At 53.0% G+C, this 17,261-nt stretch overlaps 1 protein-coding gene across 2 annotated transcripts in view; it reads left to right on the top strand.

The window, feature by feature from the left end:
• LMX1A (LIM homeobox transcription factor 1 alpha) overlaps nt 1-16,577 on the top strand; it is a 161,872-nt gene extending 145,295 nt beyond the window's left edge. For both annotated transcript variants that reach the window (XM_060644438.3, XM_060644437.3), the window contains exons 5-9: nt 3,746-3,918; nt 6,704-6,781; nt 8,357-8,426; nt 11,065-11,235; nt 12,873-16,577. In XM_060644438.3, the coding sequence (XP_060500421.1) occupies nt 3,746-3,918; nt 6,704-6,781; nt 8,357-8,426; nt 11,065-11,235; nt 12,873-13,033 (653 nt within the window). In that variant the 3' untranslated portion in view covers nt 13,034-16,577. The remainder of the gene's footprint in view (nt 1-3,745; nt 3,919-6,703; nt 6,782-8,356; nt 8,427-11,064; nt 11,236-12,872) is intronic.
• The last annotated feature ends 684 nt before the right edge of the window (nt 16,578-17,261 follow it).

The following is a 17,261-nucleotide window of genomic DNA, read 5'->3' on the forward strand; positions in this document are numbered from 1 at the left end:
CCCGAAAGACTGGGACGTAGGGTATGTCAGTTTTGATGGAAAATAGGAGGAGGTCAAGAGAGGTCTGGACGAGGGGCCAGCAAACTGTGGCATGCAGGCCTAATCTGGCCTGGTGCCTGTTTTTTGGAATACTGTTTTATTGGAACACAGCCACACCTGTTGTAGTGTGGCTTTTGCACTACCATGGCAAGGTTGAGTCATTGCAGTAGAGACTTTAAGGCTTTCGAAGAGTAAAATATTTACTCTCTGGTCTTTTACCAAAAAAAAAAAAAAAAAAAGTTTGTAGGCCCCTGGCCTAGAGCATGAAGGCCTCTCGGAAGGCAAAATGTGGGACCTGAGGGAACAGAGAGAGAGAGAGAGAGAGAGAAATTAGTAGCAGAAAGGAGGAATAAAATAGGGAGAAAGTGTACCCACAAAAGCAATAGAAACCCCAGAGACAAATCTTAATCTCCTTTCTGTCCTCCCCCTCCTGCTCGTCCTCCCTCACCCCCGGCCCCCCTCTCCTTCCTCTTCTGAAGACAGATGTTTTCGTCTCTCCTCTCACAGGGGTGTGGGGAGGATGAATGAGACCATCGGTGCTCTCCACATTCTCCAGAAGTGGGCAGCCGGGGTGATCCTGGGAGGTAGTTCTGTTTCCCCCTCCCCATTGTTCAGGATAGAATAGCGCTCCTGGGGAAGGTGCCCGTATCCCAGACAAGCGGAGATACAGATTCAGCGACACGGGGCGGGGGGGCCTCCGCCGCCCTGCCTCTGGGGCTCCGAACAGACCTCAGCGGTTAACGTCTTCCTTCTGGAACCAGCCCAACCGCTCTCCCTCCCTTCACCTTCCTTCTCGCAAGCACACACTCACATTCTGCAAAACCCAACTCGCAGCGTTGGCTGGGGTCACGTCTGCCAAGAGAGAAGTGAATGCTGGCTTCGTAAACCCTTAACTCAGACTCCCGAAAACAGGCAGCTATTATTAACAGAAAACATGTGTCTCGATCAAGAATACTTCTCTTATGTTGGAGTAGTGGTCATGATGATGGCGATGATGATTTACCAAACACCTGTTACCTTCTACACCGCGCTAAACCTTTTACACACGTATCATCTCATGGAACTCCAGTGACGCTGTCACTTCCCCTGATGAGAAAATGGAGCCTTGAGAAATTTGGGCCAAATCACACATCCTAACTGGTAGAACCCAAGTTTAAGCCTGAGTTTTGGGACTCTCGAGCCCATGTGTTACCTATACCGCATTGCTTTCCCAAATGATGGCCGCGGACATGAGCCATCATCAAGGAATCTAGCATGACTTTAGACTTTACACGTTCAGTAGTTATGTTTTCCCAGTTATCAACAAACATCTGCGTCAGGCTGCGTGAGGAATGGCTTCAGGAGAATCAGCCCGGCTCCAGAAGACGTTTGCAAATACCGCTTTATGGACAAAACTGGAATAAGATAGGAGGTTTCTAAATTATAAAATTGGATTTGATGTTTTTTTAATCTGGGATAAAATGGTTTATATTTTCCAACTCCCTTTTTTTAAAATACTAAGCTTTTATTTTTGATTCCAGTATAGTTAACGTACAGTGTTCTAGGAGTTTCCGGTGTACTATGTAGTGAATTGTACAATCGCACTCTGGATCTGCCAGTCGTTTGCTCCAGACTTAACCCCTTTTAGTCTCTGGACTTAGAGGAGATCTGTATGATCCTGGGGGTGGGGGTGGGGGTGTCGGCCCATTTGCAAAGAAAACTCACCGAAGTCCTCCCTGTTACCAGAGGAGCACCCTCTTGACCCTGAGGAATCCACCAGCAGACAGAATTATTGGCCTCGTGGAAGGAACTGGCCTCTGCGGGGTCTCCGAGCAGTGGATGTTGGGTCCATCAAGGGTGAAGGTGGGGAGTCGGCGGCTTCTTTTTTTCCTATGGTCTCTCTTCTTGTGGGGTCTTTTTATTTGCCTGTGGCTTTTAGTTCTTCTGTGCTTGGTTTTTCCTTGCCATTCTGAAAATCTCCTTCTCGAAAGATCCTCAAACCCCTTGCTATGGAGGGATGGCTGAGGTCCGCTGACTGGATTTGCCCTGGGAAGAGCCACCTCCGAGGGGAAGATGCCAGAGTAGCCAGCCACTCCTTGTCACGCGGTGTCTTCTTCTTCAGTCTTTCTGGGCCTTTCCCCTGTACTCTCCAGGGGAGTGAGGCAGAAAGGAAAGGGCGTTCCTTCCCCTCAATGTCGAGCTTCCTATGCACCAGGACCGTGTTAGTTGCTTTGCCCACAGCAACACTGCCCCTGAGTCGCCCACGGCTGGGCACTATCGCCGCAGGGGTGCAGGTGGGGAAACCGAGGCACAGCGCGTGATGGCACTCCCATAGCGCCGTGTGCTTACACTGGGGGGCCGAGCTGGATGGAGCCCCAGGTGTGCCTACATCAGACCCGTGCAATGACATTGAAAGGGCCATGCCCTCAAGGGGCTCAAAGCTTAATGCTTCTTCATGTTCCAAGTGTACGCTTAAATGTTCGTAGACGGAAAAGGCCGTTGTCCTGGAACATTCCACAAAAGTCGAAACCGGGATGGCACGTGCAGATGAGTATCCTTTACGGAGGACGGTGGGATGAACAAGCATGTGCAGCTCCCACACGGGGCGGGGCGGGGGGGGGGGGTGGTCCCGAACGGGAGCAGCGTCAGGAGACCGGAGCCCTTGGGACGAGGCTCTCTGCTGGAGGAAAGGAGACAGCTGAGCGGTGTGAGGACCCGGACAGAAACGAGGTTCTTGTTTGCGTGACGTGAGCGCATAGCTGCCAGTGGCTTTTAATGCTGACAGAAGGAAAATGCCTCCTTCACACGGGGACTTCCCGGACCCTGAAGCGTCTTCTCTGGAGTGTGAGGTCTGTGGGCTGCAGGAGGTAGCCTGGGAGAGAACGTGACACGCGCTGAAGGCTTCACTTGCTTCCGAAGTTCTCTTTGTATTGGTCACTGCTCATCAAGGAATCCACATAAATATAAACAGTTCCTTTGGTAATTACTTATTCTATACCGGAGCAGTTCTATCTACCCGTGTTGCGTGCATTCCGCAGGTAATCGAACGCTGGTCCTCTTACGGCCTTTGGAACAGTAGTATTTTCTGTCTCCTGACAGTGGCTCGAATTTCAGACACAGTGTCCAGGAAGTTATCCAAAATTTCTCCAGGTCCGGACTTAAAAAAAAAAAAAAAAAGACATCTAAGAAATAATAAACAGTGCTTATTGGACATTTATTATATGCCAAGCAGTATTTTTTTTAAAGTAGCCTCCATGCCCAACATGGGGCTCAAACTCACAACCCTGAGATTAAGAGTCGCAGGCTCTACTGAGCGAGCCAGCCAGGTGCCCCCAAGTAGCATTTTGCGTGTTTTGTGGGTGACCCCATTTAGACCTTCCAATCCCGATGCAGTAGGTTCTCTTCAATCCCAATTTTGTAGATAAGGAAACTGAGTTAGAGAGTGTTAAGTAACTTGCCCAAAGTCGCACAGTTAGGAAGTGTGGAGCTAGGAGAGCCATTCCGGGAGAAAGTTCTGAGCTGAAATGGTGGGCTTTGTGGTTTCTGTCTTTGGATTTCAGAAGTATTTTCCTTAGCCCCTGCCTTTCGAGTCAACCCCACGCAGGTTATCGCACTCACGTACAAAGCCATCCTGGGAACGTGGACCCAAGCGCCTTGTTATAGAATAACATACAGCTCCAGGAAGCGGCCTCGAAGAACTTAACACATTGTTCTCTGCTGCTTTTAGGCAAAAGTGATGATGAAGAAAGTCTCTGCAAGTCAGTCCATGGTGCAGGGAAAGGAGCCGCTGAAGACGGCAAGGACCATAAGCGCCCCAAACGTCCTAGGACCATCTTGACCACCCAACAGAGGAGAGCATTCAAAGCCTCATTTGAAGTTTCCTCCAAGCCGTGCAGGAAGGTACGGGGGTGGGGGTGGGGGTGGGGGGCGGGAAGAAAGGAGGAAAGGGGGCCGGGCCCCCCTGGTCTGTGTGTACCCTTCACTCCTCTGGGGTGTTGATGGGTGCACTTGGGGGTCAGGGCGGTGGGGGAGGCGGTTCAGATTGAGCCTGTGCAGGTAGCCTGCGGCCCTCCTGGAGATTCTAGATCCCTGATGCTGTGGCCAGGGCCATGATGGAACCTCCCTGTACTTGTGTGCACGTGTACCCTTTTCGCTTGGCTGCTTGCTCAATACACGGAGAGCAGCAGGAAGGATAGGAACAGGTACCAGTTGGGGGTATAGACCCAGAGGCTATAACAAAGGCAGTAAAAACACAGTGGTTTGTGGAATGTATTTATTTACCTATTTTTGGTCTAGTATGTTCCACTTGGAGTGGTGGTTTGGGGGTTCATCCACGTCTCAGTTCGTTCATTTCCGCTGCTGAACGGCATCCCACCGCGTGGCTGGACGTACCACGGTTGGTTTGTCCGGTCATCTGTTGATGGATGTTTGAGTTGTTTCCAGTTTGGGGCCGTTACAGATGGGGCTGCCGTGAACGTCTGTGGTTTAAGGAGGTGGGAGTTCACTTCCATCGTCTGTCACAGTCCAGAGGTGAGCAGTCTGAGACTGGCAGGGAGCTGTATTATCTGTCATTGGTTCCAAGGGGCCGCGTTAGCTGTCACCATCGTTTCCAGCCACCATGGTGGAGAAGGAGGGTGTAGAGGGCAAGCATTTGCCTATTGAAGGCGTGCCCCGAGATCCTCTGTATCACTTTCTCTCACCCGTGGCGGCCAAAATTGAATCCCGTGACCGCGCCTCCCGCAAGTGGGACTGGGAGATGAGTCTATCTGGGTGACCACGTGCCCTGGCGCAGCTTGGGATCCACCTGCTAATAGGAGGGTGGGGGGATTGGATATTGGAGACAATAAGCAGTCTCTCCCACAAAGAGCCACACCCATTTATTAAGCACCCACCATTTAATGACTGCCTTCTGTATGCTCAGTTATGTTACGTACGCAGTACAAATAGGAAAACTGTTTTACTGAAATTCGTGGAGGAAATACATTTTTTGAAAATCTGGCACTGTTTCTCCTGTGTCCCTCTTAGTCAGCTTTTGCTGTAATAACAAACAAAATCTCAGTGGCTCCAGCAGACCTGGCTTTCCTGCCCCGGGACGGTGGCTTGGCTGTGGCCCAGCTGGGCTCAGGGTCAGGCCTTCTCCACCTGTCTCTCTGGGGCTCCAGGCTGAGGGACCAGGCTGTTCTCATGAGGATGGCGGGAGCCACGTCCCACCAGGCAAGCCCACCCCCTTGGATCACACGTGCCACTTCCTCGCACATCCCGTGGGCCAGAGCAAGTCACGTGGCTAACTCCGTGTGAGGCGTGGGGAAGGCCCACCAATTGGAGCAGCGGAGGGAGGGTGGCTCTTTGCGAAACGGTAATATCGTCTGCCATGACGTGTGACCTCTGACAAGTGTCCCTGCAGACCACTTTCCTTCTGTGTCCTTGTGGCTCCCTGGGCTTCAGGGGCGGTGCTGGCAGGAAGTGAAATAGCCCCAAAGTAGGCTTGCCCGAGGACAAATGATCACCTCCCTCGTTTATTACTTATCCTCCATGTACTAGACTCCCAGCCTCTGTGTGGCCCTGTGCCCAGTGCTTGTCCCCGGGCAGGCTAGGCTGTAGGCCGCCGGCGGGGAGGAGACGCACGTGCACATAACTAACACCGGGGAGGAAGCGGTGAGGACCATACCGGAGGGGCAGCCGGGAGCCGTGGGAGCCCGGGGAAGGGAAAGGTCTCTTCTGTCGGGGGAATCAGGCAAGGCTTTGTGGAGCAGGTGGCTTTTTGAGCCGGGCCTCTGAAACACGGATGGGGTTTCAGCAGGTGGAGGTGGGGCTGGGGCCCACTGCTCTCTTAGTTGGCTTAGCAGAAGGATGTGCTTTAAAGATCCCGTCTCATCATCTCCCTTCTCCTAAGCCTCGGCCCAAGTGGTGTGATGAAAGGGGGAGCCCTTCCCAAGGTCCCCAGGGAGCTGTGCTCACGGCTGTGCCTTCAGTCCCCTCTCCGCCCCAGGACGTAAGCCACAGGGCAGCGGCTCTCGGGCTCCTTCTTGGGAAGGCTGTGCTCTTGGCCTCTTCCCTCCTGGCCCGCATCTCACCACGTGCCTGCACGGAGGGCGGCTTTTAAACCCATCTCGTCATTAGAGGGACCCTGACTGTCCTGTTTCTGCGAGGCCATGGCGCGTGTGCTGTGCCAGAGCCGACTGCTTCGCTCTGCCAGATTCCAGAAGGCTCTTGACTCACTCAGGGTACGGGAGTATGAATGGCCATGAAACGCCCAAACCCCCCTAGAGCTATGAGAGACCAAACTAAATATTCAGGTCGATGAATTCCATTGGAGGAGAACAAGAGAGAGCCATTTGTTACATAAAGTGATTCTCACCCTCCATCCTTCTTAAGTAGGTTAGTCCACATGGAACTTCGCTAATGTTCCAGAACCGTCCGAAGGCCTGATTTCCAGAGTAAGAGAAACTGAGAAACGCCTCTTGGAATGCACATCTAAATTATTTATTCCCCTCTTTGTTCGCCTGGTGAAGGACCTCTCTCCACTTGAAGGGAAGCAATGGTCTTGCGTTTGGGATCAGGCTGGACCTTAAACACTAGCCGGCAACCATGTAAGATGCAGCCGGCCGGCCTCCCTATGCACCGTGTAGGGAATGTTCAGCTCCTCCTCTGAGATGCCAATGTTTCTGTATTTCTGATGTTCAAGGTGAGGGAGACCCTGGCCGCAGAGACAGGGCTGAGCGTCCGTGTCGTCCAGGTGTGGTTCCAGAACCAGAGAGCTAAGGTAATCTGCTTCTTACCGCTGTCTATCTCTGTGTGGCTCATTTCCTGAAATAATACAATAGGACTTCGTACTTGCAGATGGGTTTTCCAACCAGAGCTTGTTGGACAGATTTTCTAAACAGAACTCATAGGTCTCCTGACCAGAAATTCTGTTGAGGGTCCCCTGGGTGTCCCAGTCGGTGGAGCGTCTGACTTTGGATTTTGACTCAGGTCATGATCCCAAGGTTGTGGGATCGAGCCCCACGTCGGGCTCCGTGCTGAGTGTGGAGCCTGCTTGAGATTCTCCCTCTCTCTCTCTCTCTCTCTCTCTCTCTCTCGCCCCTACCCCCTGCCCTTCTCGCCCACTCATGCTTTGTCTAAAATAAAATAAAGTTAAAAATTTAAATGAATTCTGTTGACCACAGTCACGTCAGCCACAGCAGCCCTGCAGAAGGGGAAGGAGAGGGCGTTTGTTCTGGTGAAATGGTTTTTATTTTCCTGGTGGCCATGACTATGAATCTGGCTAGCCGTCTGCCAGAATACAAAAGCAGATTCTTTCATTCACCTTTATTTAACCCAGATACCGAAGTTCTTTTAAAATTGCGAAGAGAAACCTACATAGCACACAAGTCTAAGGTGATACCCTGGTACAGTAGGATGAATGCCTTTACTTACCTCTCCCAGTGCCCCCCAAATACACCCCAACCATCATATTGTCCTCTGGATCCTACCAAGGTCTGTACTGCCCTGCCTCGATCATTTATTGGTTTTCTGCCCCTAAAAATGCATGTGGCCCATGGCCCATATGTTTGGGGTCCTAATCCATAGTAGGTGATCCGTTAATATCTCATTATCTGATTGTGATTGGTTAAGATAGCACTGCCCTAACTGAATTCTTTAGAATAGGGCACTTGATGTGTATTCAATCCTGAAAGGACTCCACGTTTCAATAGGATTAAGAGACCCCATAGCCTAATGTGTTCGGGAAGCAGAGGAGTTTTAAGCCTTTAGAAATGTTGCAGGAGAGACCTTTTTGTTTGCTTGTTTTTCTTAGGGTCTCATGGAGCCCTGACTTCCCCCAGAACACAGTTTGGGAAGCTTTGGGTTAAAATGTTCCTTCTGGGAAGTCTTAGTATTAACAGGGTGCTTTGGGAGACCAGCTCCTTACCTGGAGGCACGGATCTCCTGGGAGGCATCTCAGACACGGGGGCCAGCAGGTGGGGGAGTGGGTGGGAACCGCCTGGGGGCACATCCCAGGTCACACCCTGTGAGTCAGCAGCCTCTTGCCACACATCTAAGCCGGGCTGCGTCCCGCATCCCCATGCTTACACCGCACGTGAAACTGTCACGGCATGAGCAGCAAGGTTTATCAGCTCAGAGGAAGTCCCTGTGCCTAGAAGACCAGCTTCCCAGCCCGCTGTCTTCCCAGGGCTGCAGGTGCAGAGCCCGCAGCGGCCCCGGGCAAACTTGGGGCTCCTCCAGCTCGGCTCCCTTCCTGAGTCAGAGCGCGGGACGTCCCATGGTCCCTCTGCTTTGCACACAAGGCTGGCCTGCTGCCCATCCCCTGATTCTAACCCTGCGCCCCTCTCCTTATCAGATGAAGAAGCTGGCCAGGAGACAGCAGCAGCAACAGCAGGACCAGCAGAACACCCAGAGGCTGAGTTCCGGTAAGCGGTGGGGGAGCGGGTTGGGGGGGCCCCTAGCCGGGCCTTCCAGGGTCCAGGCCTTGCCCACTGCCTGGCTCTTTGAATGCCACTTCTGGGCTCCGCGAAGCCCTGTCCACACCAAAGAGAGTGGCTTGTCCGCTGGGGACTGAGCCCGGGGGATCTGGGAGAGGGTTGAGGGCACCCGGCTGAGGCCCGTGATGCTGACTGTGTGCAGAGCCCCCAGGACTGTGGCCGGACTCCCCCGGAGCCCAGGATGCACCCAGATCTTTCTCCTTCCTGGCAAATCAGCTGACAGAGGACACCCGTGTGGTTGACCCCGTCCCAGAATAACATGAAATAGTAAAAACAGGGGCGCCTGGGTGGCTCAGTTGGTTGAGCGGCCGACTGCGGGTCAGGTCATGATCTCGCGGTCTGTGAGTTCGAGCCCCGTGTCGGGCTCTGGGCTGACAGCTCAGAGCCTGGAGCCTGTTTCAGATTCTGTGTCTCCCTCTCTCTGACCCTCCCCCGTTCATGCTCTGTCGTCTCTCTCTGTCTCAAAAATAAATAAACGTTAAAAAAATAAAAAAGAAATAGTAAAAACAGGAACCCCCTGCCTCGTCGGGCACGTGTGTAGATCACAGAGTGCTCTCGTGCTGACCTGAGTCTGACAGCACCCCCACCCGGGGGGGCAGAGAAGTACTTTCTCCCCATCTCACTGATGAGCAAACAAGGGCGCTGCAGGGCTGAACGTGGTCCTAGAGGAACAGGCGGGGGGTCGGGACTGGAGTATGTTTCTCTGATTCTGAGCTCGTCTAGGCCACACTGCCCCGCCTCCCCCCGCCTGTGTGCCCCTTCGTTTGTTGCTGTTGTTTTTAATGGGGTGGTTGTGAGGACTGGGCAGGGAGTCAAGAGCGACAGGCTGTGGCACCCTTCAAGGGAATTAAAAAAAATAATAATAAAAAAACTACTCTTACACCCGTGTCACTCTTAAAGGGATATGCCCCCAATGGCCACCCGGTGGGATTCCCTGAGGGGTCTGTTTGTGCCCAGAACAGGAATTGTCAGCCTCCAACGTGCACAGAAGTCACTCGAAATTTGATAAAATTCAGATTCTGATTCTTAAAGTCTGGGTAGGGGCTGAGATTCTGCATTTTTAACAAACTCCCACTGTGCTGGCCCGTGGACCACAGTCAGTAGGCCGTGGGCTGTGAGATTGTTCTCAGGCCCCCAGACAGGGCCCCCTGTCCTTTCGTGGACTTGCCTCGTGCTTAATACCTGGGCTAGGCTCAGTCTACACTCGGGCTCTTGCAGCACAGAGTTCTCTTGGCTTCTTCTCTTCTAGGCCAAACAGTGTCTTCATGGCAAGATGGATATTCAGAGAGAGGGAAAACAAGGACATGGGCACTGGGGAAGGTTGGAGGGGCGAGTTGGTCAGGAGACCTGAATACTGCCCCAGCTCCACCCCCAAAGCTGTTTGATCTCGGACCAGCCTTTCTGTCTCCTGGAGCCTCAGGCCACCTGTCCCCAGGGTGGGATAATCGCACCTGTCAGCAGCGTTGCCCTGGGCCCCTGGGAAGTTCAGAGAGGGTCACAGATAGGAGAGGGCTTTGGGAAGAGCCACACACGTTGGCTCCATATAGGCCAACACCCTCGAAGGGGGAAGAATGCACGGAGGCATTATGAGAACACAAACTCAGAGTGCTTGGGACTTGGAAGAATTCAAAGGGCAGCTCCTAGGCCAGACTTAAGTAGGCAGATGCTGGCGGAAAATAGTCTCTGAGAGTTAATGGAACCATGTTCAGAGGACCACAGGGTAGAGGCAGGAAGTGAGGCCCCTATTCTCTGAAACTTTATACACCAATGTAGCAAGTTGTTCCAAAACACATTCACACGGTCTCATGGAGTCTGCCTGTCAGCTCCTTGAGGTCAGCCGGGCCAGTGTCATGAACCCCACGTAACTGACGGGCCCCAAGTATAGTGATTCTGGAACGATCTTTAGATCCATCACCTCCAGTGGCTGCCAAACCTGTGTGTACCATCAGACGTGTTTGTTTTGTGATCTCTTTCAAGGAAGCTCTCCAAGTTCAACTGCACCTCCCTGCCCTTACTCTCCAAGGTTGGTCCTGATAGCTCTTGGTAGGGCACAGGCTGGAAACTGCTGATGTCACCTCATTCCTGACCATTTCATTAATGAGGAAGCCAAGACTCAGGACGTATAATGATCTTGCCATGGCTAGATCTAGCCAAGATGACCCTCCATGAGTGTCACCACCCGGTGTTCACACCCTGTGTGGTCCCCCTCGGACACTGATGAGGGGTGACCGAGGGTGTGGCTTCTGAGGCTAGGTCACAAAAAATGTGGCGGTTTCTGCTTTGTGCTCTGCCGGATCCCTGGCTCTGAGGAAGCCGGCCGCCATGTTGTGAGGATGCTCAAGCAGGTGGAGAAGATGGTGTAATGGGGCAATAACGGGATGGCAGATGAGAGATACCAGCCCCTCTCACCCTCTTCTCTTTATGAAGCTGCAGCAAAGGCCAGTGCTGGACGGGAACGCTGGGCAGTGAGGGGTATGAAGTTCAGAAGATGTGCTCGGCTTTCTCGCCCAGCCTGGGGTCCTGGGCTGCACATGGAGCATGATCTGCCTTCTTCTTTGTCCCCCAGCTCAAACAAATGGCGGTGGGAACGCTGGGATGGAAGGGATCATGAACCCCTACACGGCTCTGCCCACCCCACAGCAGCTCCTGGCCATCGAGCAGAGCGTCTACAGCTCCGACCCCTTCCGACAGGGCCTCACCCCCCCTCAGATGCCGGGAGACCACATGCACCCATACGGTAAGATGGGCCCCGGCCCCACAGGGACCGCTCACGGCTCGCTGGCGTGGGTCTCTCCTTCCCTCCCAAACACACGTGTGCAGTTCCCGGATGCCCAACGAAGCTACAAGCAGAATACGTGCCCGGAAGATGCCACTGGGTCGTCTAACCAGCGGCTACAGAAGAAAGACCAGTACCCACGGTCATCAGTGATGTTCCCACTTATTCTCCTTTTCAAAGATTCTTGTTAAAGTAGGAGGTTGTACTTTGATTGTAAACCTGTTCGCTGTGATCGAATTTCCCTTCTTTCCTTTCACACCAGGTACCACATGTTTGCCAGCACTGCCGGCCGTGATGTAGGCCGAAGGCCTTAATTAAGCAAACTTTTAGACAAAGAAAGAAAATACAGAAAAGCGCAGAGAGCAAATTTTCTAATGCAACTGATACTACTTAGGTGCTCTCAATTAACTCCTGAAACATAACCTGACTTGGGAAGTGAAAAGTATCCACCCCCCCCCCCCCCGCCCCCGCCACTTCCACTCCACCAAAACTGGGGTTGCTTTAAATGCCAGGTGTTTAGATGGCTTAGCCTCCCCAACTGTCAAGCTTGCTGGGCGGACAGCAGCTGGGGCCTGGGCACTCTGATGGAGTGGGCGAGCTCTGGAGCGGAGGTCTGAAGTTCAATCTCAGGGCCAAATACACTTTTAGACAGAGGAGGTCAGTGGCCTATGGAATGCGTCTGTCCTGTGTAATCTGTGATCCGTTACACTGAGAGCTACAATTAAAGTTTTATTCAGCAGGCCTTCAAAACAGGGTGAGAGCGGCGTGCCTCAGCCCACAGATTTTGTCAAACAACTGCTTTCATCAAAGAAAAATTCTGTCTTCCACGTGCTGCATATAGCAGATGCTGATTAAGACCTGGCCCTCTGTAGGGACCTCCCTGACCAACGCCGCTCATTTGCACGTACATTGATATATCCGTGCAGGTAAAACGTGTGGAGGGTCCGACAGACGTACCTCTAGGTCCTTGTCACAAAGATCTCCGAGCTGTTCCACAGTTTGCCCTACTGTCTTCTCTGTCCAGGGTGTCAATTAGTCCAGGGCGGGCCCCTAACCTTGTCTCTTCTGCAGGACACATTCGGGGAGGCAGCAGGCCCTCGGTATGTCTGAGGGGACTTGTATTTCCACCAAGGTCTCTTGAGCCTTATCCACAACGCTGACATTTATCTTCTTACCAGTCGTCCTCCAAGAACCATTTTGGGGGCCGAGTCCTCTAGGAGCCCTGCCCCAGCCCCTCTGGCTGGCGATGCTATGTCCTGCCCGCTCCCCAGCCTTGCTGTGTAGACATTCTGGCGTTTGCTCATGCCGCACCCAGTTTTCACTTTGTCACATCCTCGTTTACACTGTTTTCGGTCGTCGTGCTTTCCACCCGAGCCCCCTAAGGACATGGGAGATCTTCTGTGGACGGGGACTACCTCCCTCCTACTCTCCCACATAGCTCTCCCTCCACCCCGTTCTCAGAATCCACTAGAAAACCTCACGGGGGCGGGGGAGGGGCGGCTGTGCTCAGCTCATACTCGCTGCACTCCGCTACACTTCCCAGCGCTGAAGGGAGTCCCTGCTTCTGGACCCTCATGACCGTCTCATCTTCATTTCAGGTGCGGAGCCCCTTTTCCACGACCTGGATAGTGACGACACCTCCCTCAGTAACCTGGGTGACTGTTTCCTAGCAACCTCAGAAGCTGGGCCCCTGCAGTCCAGAGTGGGAAACCCCATTGACCACCTGTACTCGATGCAGAATTCTTACTTTACCTCTTGAGTCTTCCCCTCGAGTTCTGTGGCTGGGCTCCCACACGGACCAACCCTACTATGTGAGGGGTTGGCCGGCTGTAGAGAGGGGGAGGCCAGGGAAGAGGTGGGGTGGGGAGGGAGTTCTGTCGGGGATGCTGTTGTATGACGATCTGATGTAGCTCGGCATTTCCAAAGACTGAATATACAATGATCGCGTAGCTTCATGTTTCCAATAAGAGTCTTAGCTTAGGTATGAAGACGTGTTTCTCATTAAGGACAGGGACTTTTAATATAGACATTCTCATGCAAACTAGGTACCTAGAGACTCCTAACAACTTCCCACCGTTTTGGGGAAGCTCTTGTCAAGAGGTGCGTACGTCTACCCATCCATATACCCATAGACAGACAGACGGACAGATAGATGTGTGTGTGAGTGTGTAACCTTCCATACTTTATCATCAAAGTTTATTCCTAATTATGACAGGCACCAACTGTACAGAAAAAGTAACTTTATTTTCCGTGTGAACTATATTTAAGGAAATGCTTGATGCACTTAAGTTATAAAAATGAGATAATTTACTTTTATAAACTTTATTTTTAGTTCGAAGAGACTTGTCGGCAGGGCAGAGAGGCCAGAGGCCTGCTCCACCTGGGCCCGTAGCTTTGAGTGCTCGGCTGAGCTTTGAGTGCTCGACAGAGTTCTGTTTTCGAGAGCGTCACGGGGTCTGGAAAGCAGCTCTGTGCGGCTGACCGTATTCTCTCACGGATTCTTGCTCTCTTTGGGGCCGAATCACAGGGCTCGGGTGGGACCGAAAACTCCTTGATCACGTTCTTAGAAAACGTAAAGCCGAGACTCTTCAGCTTTCTTTTAAATTCTGACGCGTAGCTGTGGGAGGCAGTAGGAAGGTCAGTTCTGCTCTTGAACTTCAGCATCTGTGGGTGTGGGATGAGACTGACAGTATGTACCTACCTCACTGGGGGACACTGAGGCTTAATTCACCCCCAGGACACATGAGCAGGGCTGAAACCAATATCCCATATTTGTTTAAAATACCAGACCGGTCACTGGGCAAAGGGGGCTCCGTGGGGCCGCCCGTAGCCTGAACCCCAAGGGTGACTCTCCCTGATGTGGTCCCTTCTGCAAAGCCTCGGCTGGAGATACCAGGTCAGGGCAGCTCAGGGGGATGCCAGGGTCCTTCCATGGGGAGGAGGCTACTGCTGAGCAGATGGAAGAGGGCATTGTGGTGTTCTAGAGTGTTCTAGGGTGTTCTAGGGTGTTCTAGAGTGTTCTAGGGTGTTCTAGTCGGGATTGGGCCGACTACGGCCTGCAGGCCTGTGTTTTATGGCCTGCCAGCTAAGAATGGCTTTTACATTTTTAAAGGATTCTTTAAAAAAAGAAAGAAAATATGTGGCAGACTGTATGTGGCCCAGAAAGCCTGAAAATATTTACTACCTATTCTGTCCGCCTCTTTTCATAAAATCTTTGCTGGCCTCTGTTCTAGAGAGTCTATTTCTTAATCAGCCTTCTGGAGCTCTTAGAGGCAGCGGGGATCCAGCGAGGACGCAGGGTTCCTCCCTCTGTCTCGCTTTTCCGACTCAGAGCACAGAAGCCCCAGCTGCCATTGTACACAGGGACACTTCACAGCCTGTTCTCCAGGTGCGGTGCTAGGGGTCCGCTACTTCTGTGCAGGGATGCCTCCTGAGAAAGCAGACAAGATGATGGGGAAGACGGGGGGCGGGAGGGTTGGGATCAGCCTGGGCTCCCCTGAGGGGGCCGTTCGGGCTTGGCCTCGCTCCAGAGGACGTTCTAGGTCTTCAGAGCCTCGGCCACAGAGACTTGTCCCCTTCATTGTCTGCAAGGCCAGAGGGAACACGCTCCCTTACGGTAGAGTCTGTGTTGTGTGATTTTTTTGTGTGTGCTCTTGTTTGTAATTTATGCAAACCACCAAGAACCCCAAACCAGTCTGGCGAGTAGAAGTCTTGCAGGTGCCTACCACTCCGCAGGCTTCTGTAGAGATCCGTCGGAGAACGTAGCAGATCCTATGTGAGTGAGACAATTAGAGATCCTTCCTCCGCTCGTAATGGCATACCGAGATGAAATTAAAAACCTCTTACCAATGAGCTGTCGTTGATTCAGGGGCAGGGGCGGAGGGCAGGGAACCAGGGGGACGCGGGTGTTTTGTCCACAGGGGCCTGGGGAAGAGCATACGGTGATACCGCGCAGCTTAACACGCAGGGAAAGGGGCTCCGGCAAAGCTAAGGAGAAGGGAGCCTTCGCCCTCCCGCCAGGACGGACGCCGAGACCTCGGTCTTTACAAACAGCTGCGGAAGGAGGTCCCGGGCGCGTTCCGACGGCATCGGCAAGTTCACCCGAGGCAGAATGGTTTGCGTTGTGCGTGGGGAGAACGTTCGCTGGGAAATCAGAGCGGTGTCATGGGGCGGGAGAATCTCCCACGGGACTGAAGGGAGATGCCTGGCCGGGATGGGGGAGCCGAGCAAGCAGACAGGAGCTTCCCCCAAAAGTTCTCGGTGGTTTTCGGTGTGATCTATGGGTGGGGTTTACGACCATAGAGAAAAGAGGTGAGGCAACCCTGTGAATGCGAGTGCGGCATTATTCTCCCCATGTTCTCTCGCTCGCCTGGCAAGGCCCTCTCCCCCCCACCTCCGGCTCACTCAGCCCCGTGTGAGAAGCTGGCTCTGCCTCTTGCCGAAGGTCTGGAAGGTGGGCAGGGGGAGCCCACCAGGGAAGGCGGTCTCACTGTGCCCTCCCCCGGCCGCCCCTGCTTCCACCTCCAGCTTCCCGAGAGAGCGAGCCCAGGCCCGAGACGGTCCCCAGCACGGTTTGCCTTCTTGACATCTGCTTATCCTCCAGCATCGGTCTGTGCTCGGCCTTCTCAGGAAGCCTGCAGAGCTGGGTGGGGTGTCTGTGCGGGGAGCCCGGCAAGTGCACCTGCTGCAATAAATGCCCCCCCCCCATTTTATAATCATTCCAACACAATAGGAGTTTCTACTTGGCTCCCCGGGAGGGAGTCTGGGTCAGGAGGGCCCCTCTCTTCCACGTGTAATGAAGGCTGGGCTCGTGGCTTCCAAGATGGCCCTGCCGATTGGTTTTCTCTTCTTTTCTCTTTACGACTTCGGGCTAAAAGTGGGCCCGTCCAGGTCTGAATCCCAGGGCCTCCACCTACTAGCTGCACGGCCTGACCGGGGCAGGTTCCTTGACTCTGCCAAGATCCCGACTCCTCGTCCGCAGCACAGACGTGGTTCTTGTCCCTCGCAGAGGTGACGAGGACAAGTGAGGTCGCACAGGTCAAGCACAGAGCCTCGCGTGGGGCTCACAGCGAGCGCCCGATGTGTGGCGGCTACCTCGCCAGAGGCCGGGGTGTTGATGGAAAGCTAAGGGAGTCTCCCACCATGTTTGAGGAAAAAGGAGAAAGCACCCTGGTTTACCCCTTTCACCCCTGGGGTCAGCATAATCACTTCTTCCCCTAACTTCTTTAAACCTCAGTGTGGGTCTCCATATAGCCTGACTTGGAGTTGTGGAGGGTCAGGTTTTTTGTTTTTTGTTTTTTTATTTTCTTGCTTTCATAAAGTTTATTTATTTTGAGAGAGAGGGAGAGAGAGAGAGAGAGAGTGAGTGGGGAAGGGGCAGAGAGAAATGGGAGACAGAGGATCCAAAGCGGGCTCTGTGCTGAGAGGAGCGAGCCCCATGCGGGGCTCGAACCCATAAACCATGAGATCATGACCTGAGCCGGAGTTGGACGCTCAATCGGCTGAGCCACCCAGGCGCCCCTGTTTGTTTGAAAGGCATTCAGATAAAATTCCAATTCCAAGGACACAGCATGAACCCTGTACCCTAAGGAGAAGCCATCAGGTCATAGGCGATTTGTCCAGCCATCTGTCGTCACCTCAGGACTGAGATGAGAGGGAGGCCCCAGGATCTGAGCCTTTTCTGAATGGCGGAGTTTTGAGCTGACCTGACATGAATCAAAAAATAAGAAGAAATCGGAATGAATTTGTCAATTCCAAACCCAAAGACATCATTTTTAACTGCGCTGCAATGAAATCCTAAGAATTCCTCTCTCCCTCCCTGCCTTCCCAATACAAACACACACGCGCAAATAAATTCAGTTCAAACCGGATGCTAACTCAACTGGAATAAAAGCCAACAATACATTGTTGCCTCGAGTCCCTTTATTTAGCACATGTGACATAATGTTCAATGACATGGAGGGGTGAGCTCAAAAGAAGGCCTCCTT

Source organism: Panthera onca, chromosome F1 (assembly GCF_046562875.1).
Source record: "Panthera onca isolate mPanOnc1 chromosome F1, mPanOnc1 haplotype 2, whole genome shotgun sequence".
In the NCBI taxonomy this organism is placed as follows: Eukaryota; Metazoa; Chordata; class Mammalia; order Carnivora; family Felidae; genus Panthera; species Panthera onca.